An 8,630-nucleotide genomic window follows, 5' to 3' on the forward strand; every position below is an offset into this window, starting at 1 on the left:
CAGCGACCATCCATCACTGTAAACCATCCTAAACTGTTATTATGGAGTACAATATTGTACAAAGAGCAAAAACTAGCCAGAATCTAGTTAAAGTTATTATATAGATATATATATTTTTAATTATATTTAATCATTCTAATTTATATTCACCAATATCACATTATATGGTCAAATAGAGCACTGTTTACTTACATAAAAGCATTAAAATCATCACAATAATTACAGTGTAGGTTAATTTGATATATTATAGTATATTATAGTATTTTTTATTAAATATGAAAAAACTATTTAGGTATTTAACATATTAATAACACTAATATTAAATATGTTAATTTTAATAGTATAAATCATATATTTAACAGTATGTAATATTACATTTATTACATTTTAAACAATTACATTAATTTAAAATATTTACAATGTAGGTTAATCATATTATTATATTTAATATTATTTCATATTAATAGTATTTATTAAATGTGAAATACAGTAATATTTAATATATTACATATTTAATTAAATGTTAATATATTATTAATATAATTAATATTATGTTCATATAATATTATGAATAAATATATAAATATAAAAGAATATTATTTCATATTAATAGTATTCATTAAATGTGAAATGAAGTAATAATTTAAATATGTAATATATTAACTACTAATATTAAATATGTTAATTATATTAATATAATTAATATTATGTTATGTTAATATAATATAAATATAAAATAATATATTTAACATGATTTAAAATTAATACCACTGATTATTACATAAACAGTTATTCAATATTAATGTAAATATTTAACAAATTAATATTTACAAAGTTGGTTCATTATATATGATATTACATTACAGATATAATGAAATAAAATCATGTATATTTATTATATCGATATACTACATTTAACATCATTTAAGATTAATAGCATTAATTTATTACATATCAAACAATTATTAAATATCAATTTAAAGAAATATCGCCCATCCCTACTTTAGAGATTTCGTTCTTGTACATGTTTTGGATTTGGAACAAGAGACTTTAAATCCACAGAAAACGAATCAATGATTTCAAGCAAATGGTCATGTTTACTGGAAGCAGCAGCAGAACGATTTTCGTGTAAATCATTCGTCAGACACATCTTATATAACCTCGTCATATTGAAAGTGATATTTACACAAAAGACGGTTTACAGAGAAATTCATACTGCTTTCAGTCACAGTGAAATCATCAAAAACAGCAGCGAGTGACAGACACACTAGACTAGAGGAACCGGAATAACGCTGATATTCGTCTCCGGCTGATTGAGATGCGTGTGATGATGTCACGGGACACGTCTGCATGCGGTTTGTGTCTCGGCCTCTTTTGTCCATCTTTTGTCAGTGTGCTTGCAGGAATGTGTGTGTCGTCAGGCATGCTTGACATTCCAGCGGCTCTGTGTGTGTGTGTGTGTTAGAGAGAGAGTGTGTGTGTGTGTGTGTGAGTGTGTGGGGGGGTGTGTGAGAGAGAGTGTGTGAGTGTGTGTGTGTGTGTGTATGAGACTGTGAGTGAGTGAGTGAGTGAGTGAGTGTTGAGTGTGAGCTTTTCAAAGTATTTTCGAAATTGAAAATATAATTTAAATGTTTAATAAAAAAATAATAAATAATAAAAAGGGGTAAATGCGGTAATATAACATTCCAAACCTGACGTTTTTTGTCATTCCTTCATTAATTAGAAGTTGCTGATCAGATACAATATGGTTTTAGATTAAAAATATTAAGTTATGACTGATAAAACACCAATGTGGAAACAGGACAGATTTAATGGTTAAACCTTTTTAAGTTTTATGGTGCTTTAAAGACACAAAAACCAAAAGCTAAAGATCCGGGAAGCATCATGAAGATCTCCAGTAGACTGATATAACAGCCCAAGACCCCGAAATCACCGGCTCTGAATCAGCAGCAGCTATAAACCTCTGAAGAAGCTGCTCCAGTGTCCACTAAAACCACACGCCAGATCTATGAGTACTGTTATCAGGAGCATTCACTCTCTCTTTCCTCAGAAGAACGAGCTGAACAAACAAAAGCCCGAGTGACGCAACTCCAGCTCTCCAGCACACAGAGGAAAACCCCCGACTGATATTGTCTGAAGAATCCTTCCTGCTTCTCTGTTTGAGGTTAAAGGAAAGCCAGCTGATTACGAGCTCGATCGCTCTGGACGTGGAAAAAGAAACAAAGCACCACAGTACTACAGTAAAAACACTGTGTTACCCTCTACGGCGTCTGAAAAACACAGCGTAACATCACAGAAATACCATTTTCTCCATCAGTATCTTTGTCTATTTTTGTGTTTTACACATTAATAAAATTTATAAATGTATAAATAAATAAATACATTTAAACATTCTTAAAACAAGAAATTTATTTGGGGAGAATAAATTATTTTAATAATTATTTAAAATAAAATAATTTATAAAATAATTTAAAAACTATTTTTTATATAAAAAAAGTATATATATATATATATATTTTTTTTTTTTCAGACAAAATACTTCTCTTGTTTTAGACATAAATCTTAGTTTTATGCTTCCAAGTAAAAAAAAACAAGCTTAATTGCAGATATATTCAGAAATATTATTTTACACAATGTTGCTAGTCATATAAATGTCATTCAGTATTTTTTGCTTTCCAATAGAAATATGTACAAATTCTTAGACCAGGATAGTTTTATTAATAATTAGCACTTGTTTTTATGTCTTAGGTACAAAAAATCATTTTTTTAGTCATACATCTATCAAAATGTAGTGTGTTTTGTGCTTCTGAGGTACGGAACAGTACTTTTACAGCAGATATATTGACAGAAAACATTATTTTATACAGTGTTGTTTCTCATTTAAGGTTGTCTTTACTGTAAAACAAGGCTAAAGTACGCGCTATGATGGTTCAAAAACCTCCGCATCCAGCCTTATTCATCACCAGGGGTCAAAGGTCACATTTCAGCACAAATCAGTAGAATAATACAGGACTTTTCATTTTTCTCAGCATGCTTTTAGGACCATTATGATTTTTTTTTTTTGCATTTTAACATTCTTTTTATGAAAATTAAACAAGGTTCTACACAAATTCTCATTACTGAAATGTATAGCACACATTTGTAAAATAAAGAAATATTAATTTATAATCCAATTAGATAAAATATATTGAGAGAGCATGAAATAAAGTATTTATAAAATATATATATATAAAGTATTTCTACATCATGATAATGTTTTATTGCAATTAAATAGTTTTTTAAAGCTATATCTCAATTAAAATCAAATTAAAAAACAAGTATAACAGTGATGAGAATAACCAGTGGAGTAAAATAAAATTATATTTATATTTACATACTATATACATATTATATTTACAATATATACTATTAAATATATAACATTTTATATTGAATTGTATATTGTATTGTAGAATAAATGTTTTTTAGAATACATATATAAAATAAACTAATATTAGTAATGAAATTATATATATACAGTATATAAACTAAAATACAAAATATTTACATATAGTAATGTTTATTTAATTTAATATTTTCCAAAACATAATTACTATTGTTTTTAAAGAGACATTATAACAGTGATAATTTAGGGTTGTGTGTGCTTAAATGTCATGAAAATAGTTTTAAATGCAAAAACAAATCAATAAAAACAATGCCGGTGATCCTAAAAATAGGCTTGACTTCATGACCTGCAGAATATAGAGTAGAACAACTGAGGAGTGACCAAGCCCTGTAAAAACAAGTTAGGGCTATTTAAAGCTCTTTCCAAAGGCTAGGCGGCTCCGCAGAACCGGTTTAGTGTTTACTGACAGCACACACAGAGCTCCTCAGGTCAGTGTTGAAGACCTTTGACCCTAGAGCGGCTCTCCTCAGAGACCTGCGTCATAAAAACTGCTTAAAACCTGCAGGAAAATTCAAAAACCATCCATAAACCCAAGAGAAAAGGGTTTTTTATTTTAAAAAAATATTTTTATATTTTATTCTAAATATTGTATTATTTTAAAATAAATTTTATTATTTTAAATTATTTAATTATTATTTTAAAATAAATAATTTTTATTATTTTACATTATTTAATTACTAATATTATTAGTATTCAGGTGACACTGCGGTGAGCGGCGCGTCCGGAGCGTCTACTTGAGTCCAGTGTGGGCGGGGCATCGCGCGGTGGGCGTGTCGCTGTTCGCCCGGAGTGGCTAGACTCGCGTGTGGGCGGGGCGTCTCTGAACATAAGCCCCGCCCCTCACGCTTGCGGTCTGTTGAGGGCTATCGCAGGTGGGCGTGTTTAAAATTTTACACTCAATCGATCTGCTTTGCCTCAGACACATTTATTATTTATGATCGTGTGAGCATGTGTTTGTTTCATGTAACGTCCACACTTCCCATTACATCACTCAGCTTCACTAATAAAACTGAAAGTTTAACCAGGAAGGGGTATTTTAGGGGAATTCATGTGTTTAGTAATGTGAACTTTTACATCGCGTTAACAGTGCAGTATGCTTAAATGCAATTCGTTTTATTAGTAGATTAGAGTGGCGCCATTTTGACGGGAATGAAAACGAGGCTGAAAATTACATTATCAATAAAATAACGCTCTTATTCCAGTTAATTAGTCATCTTTTTATAAACTTTGCAGCCGATGATTTACAACATTGTGTCAAATTTCTGTTTATATTAGGGTATATTAATGCAAACAGAACATAAATGTGGTAAATAATCACAAAAGCAGTGATTTAATTGGTGGGGGATGTGAAGTAGTGCTGGATTCACAGCAGATTTAACCACTAGAGGTCGCCAGGCTACTACAAACTTACTGTAGTATACATGTAGTGTACTACACCGACTGTGCATCACAGCGTTTATACCATATGACCCACAATCCTTTGCTTCTCTGAAAAAGAGTAGGTTGTGACAATTCCACAACTTTTTTCTTTTTTTAAGATAAAGATTAGCTGGATGCTATACGCACAGCGACCAAAGTTAGACAGGGGTGTGTGCTGATATCAAAATAATTTTATTACGCATTTAAATATTTCCTAATAGTGTAGTCTTTTTTGTGCGCACTTTGTTTATGTTCGCTAGGCCGAGAGGACTGCATTTCCCAGCATGCACCAGTCGCGCCCCGCCCACCGAGCGTCGCCAAACGGAGCAGCAGCGGCAGCGGCTGGTAGCGCAAACCTCCCGTATTTGGGCTGAAATGTGAAACATTCCCGAGGCGAACCGACGCAAACACCGGGATTATCGATGATCGGCGCTCATTCGCGCGGAAAAAGCCGCTGAACAGCCGCCAATTGCGACCCGCGACCCGGTTCGGCCTCCAGTCCGCCCGAGTGTGTGTTACCGATCCGAACCGCATTCGTCGAGCCTCCCGAGCGCCGATATCGGCCCGGTTAACGGGAGGCGGCTGTCGCGCGCGCGTGTGTGTGTGTTGATGCACTGACACACACACACACCGCTGGTTGTTGTTGTTGTTGTGTCGGCTCGGCTCGGTCCGTCCTGCGGTGATCCGGGTCTCTGCAGAAACAGCGGGAGTTCGGATGGATATGTGACGCGGACTCGCTCCGGATCAGGATGGAGAACCCGCAGAAAAACAACCCGCTGGTCAGAGAGCTGACCCGAGCCTTCAGCCACTACAACAAACACAACGTGTTCCTGAAGAAGAACCTGAAGGAGACCCTCACCTTCTTCCGCGAGATCCGACAGAACCACAGCAACACCTGCAGCAGCACACCTGCAGCGCTGGACACAGGTGAGTCCGGTGTGCTAGTGTGCCCGATATCCATACAGATATACATGAAATATGACAAAAGTACTAAAGCATAACATTAAACCTGAAAATAAAAAAATGCAAGCTAATTTAAAATATGAATAAGTGGTATAACATAAATATTATCAATAAATACGATATAATTAATGCTAAAATTGTATTAAAATAATAAAATGACCATAATAAGTGACTACAATTATAAAAGCATAATATGTATAATTATTTATGCATTTCCGTTTTTATGTTTTTTGTTGTTGTTATATATTCAATTAAATTTAATTTAAAATTACCTTCTTAAATATGTATATTTTACATAGCTACACATTTCTAACTTGTAAAAAAAACATTATTAAGTACAATTTATATACTATTGTAGTATTTATTGTAATGGCTTAATTAGTACTTTTGTTATACTACTTTTAATTAAATATTTATATAAAGTCTTACTATAATTTCTTTTAAATAAAGATTTCCATTTAGCTTACAAACGTATTTTTTTGATCTCAGATCTAGTTTTGGTGAATTTAGTACTTCAGCTTCACAAATGTTTTTTTTCCAGTTAGTTGTGAAGGGAACATTTCTAATTTAAAAAAAAAGTTTTAGTTAATAATAACAACACTGGAAGAAATGGCTGATATTTATAACGTTTAACCTCCCGTATTTGGGCTGAAATGTGAAACATTCCCGAGGCGAACCGACGCAAACACCGGGATTATCGATGATCGGCGCTCATTCGCGCGGAAAAAGCCGCTGAACAGCCGCCAATTGCGACCCGCGACCCGGTTCGGCCTCCAGTCCGCCCGAGTGTGTGTTACCGATCCGAACCGCATTCGTCGAGCCTCCCGAGCGCCGATATCGGCCCGGTTAACGGGAGGCGGCTGTCGCGCGCGCGTGTGTGTGTGTTGATGCACTGACACACACACACACCGCTGGTTGTTGTTGTTGTTGTGTCGGCTCGGCTCGGCTCGGTCCGTCCTGCGGTGATCCGGGTCTCTGCAGAAACAGCGGGAGTTCGGATGGATATGTGACGCGGACTCGCTCCGGATCAGGATGGAGAACCCGCAGAAAAACAACCCGCTGGTCAGAGAGCTGACCCGAGCCTTCAGCCACTACAACAAACACAACGTGTTCCTGAAGAAGAACCTGAAGGAGACCCTCACCTTCTTCCGCGAGATCCGACAGAACCACAGCAACACCTGCAGCAGCACACCTGCAGCGCTGGACACAGGTGAGTCCGGTGTGCTAGTGTGCCCGATATCCATACAGATATACATGAAATATGACAAAAGTACTAAAGCATAACATTAAACCTGAAAATAAAAAAATGCAAGCTAATTTAAAATATGAATAAGTGGTATAACATAAATATTATCAATAAATACGATATAATTAATGCTAAAATTGTATTAAAATAATAAAATGACCATAATAAGTGACTACAATTATAAAAGCATAATATGTATAATTATTTATGCATTTCCGTTTTTATGTTTTTTGTTGTTGTTATATATTCAATTAAATTTAATTTAAAATTACCTTCTTAAATATGTATATTTTACATAGCTACACATTTCTAACTTGTAAAAAAAACATTATTAAGTACAATTTATATACTATTGTAGTATTTATTGTAATGGCTTAATTAGTACTTTTGTTATACTACTTTTAATTAAATATTTATATAAAGTCTTACTATAATTTCTTTTAAATAAAGATTTCCATTTAGCTTACAAACGTATTTTTTTGATCTCAGATCTAGTTTTGGTGAATTTAGTACTTCAGCTTCACAAATGTTTTTTTTCCAGTTAGTTGTGAAGGGAACATTTCTAATTTAAAAAAAAAGTTTTAGTTAATAATAACAACACTGGAAGAAATGGCTGATATTTATAAAGTTTTTCATAGAAGTTAATTTAGCGATTCATTAAGTTACTTAAATATTGTGGTTGGGTTTTATATTTAAAATGCAAATAGAGTCAATCAGAGTAGATCTGTTATCATATGACTAATAAGCAATATATGAAAGTGTGAATATCGGTTAGAGATATCGGTTATCGGCCGATCAGTGTTAGTTATCAGTGATGGTGATTCCTGATGACAGTGTGTTTTATGTGTGTGTGTGTGTGTGTGTGTGTGTGTGTGTGTGTGTGTGTGTTTCTCAGGTTTAGTGTTAACAGCAGAAAATGTCTCAAACAGGATTTAGTGCAGAAATAAGCAGCTTAACAGCCGTGAACAGAGTCACATTCAACTGAACCAAGAACTAAACACTCCACAATGCTTTAATGAGGACACTGACACACACACACACACACACGCACACTCTCACACACACTCTCTCTCTCTCTCTCACACACACACACACACACACGTACTCACATTGATTCTGCTGTCAAATGTACATCACAAAATCATGCCCGACTCGCATATTGCCACCAAATCCAAAGAGAAAAATCTGAAATTATTTGACATTAAAAAAATCAACCCTACTTTTTTGTGCTATGATTATATTTATATTTTATATTATATTATATGATTATTTTCATGGCATTTAAACACATTTTTCCTTAAATTCTCATCAGTGTAATGTGGATGAATCTGTGTCATGAGTTAGTGTTAGAAATATGAGCAGTATTTTATGCGGTGTGTGTGTGTGTGAGAGAGAGTGTGTGTGTGTGTGTGTGTGGGAGACACACACACACATGCACACGCACACGCGCACACAAACGCGCACACACACTCTCACACACACACACACGCACACACACATTCTCACACGCACACACACACTCTCACACACACACACACACTCTCACACACACACACA

At 34.2% G+C, this 8,630-nt stretch overlaps 1 protein-coding gene across 1 annotated transcript in view; it reads left to right on the forward strand.

The window, feature by feature from the left end:
* The first annotated feature begins 6,752 nt into the window (after positions 1 to 6,752).
* LOC107690561 (dual serine/threonine and tyrosine protein kinase) overlaps positions 6,753 to 8,630 on the forward strand; it is a 26,297-nt gene continuing 24,419 nt past the window's right edge. The window contains exon 1 of the mRNA XM_016488930.1: positions 6,753 to 7,037. Coding sequence (XP_016344416.1) covers positions 6,860 to 7,037 — 178 coding nt within the window. The 5' untranslated portion in view covers positions 6,753 to 6,859. The remainder of the gene's footprint in view (positions 7,038 to 8,630) is intronic.

This window comes from Sinocyclocheilus anshuiensis, unplaced genomic scaffold (assembly GCF_001515605.1).
Source record: "Sinocyclocheilus anshuiensis isolate Anshui unplaced genomic scaffold, SAMN03320099.WGS_v1.1 scaffold1849, whole genome shotgun sequence".
Lineage (NCBI taxonomy): Eukaryota > Metazoa > Chordata > Actinopteri > Cypriniformes > Cyprinidae > Sinocyclocheilus > Sinocyclocheilus anshuiensis.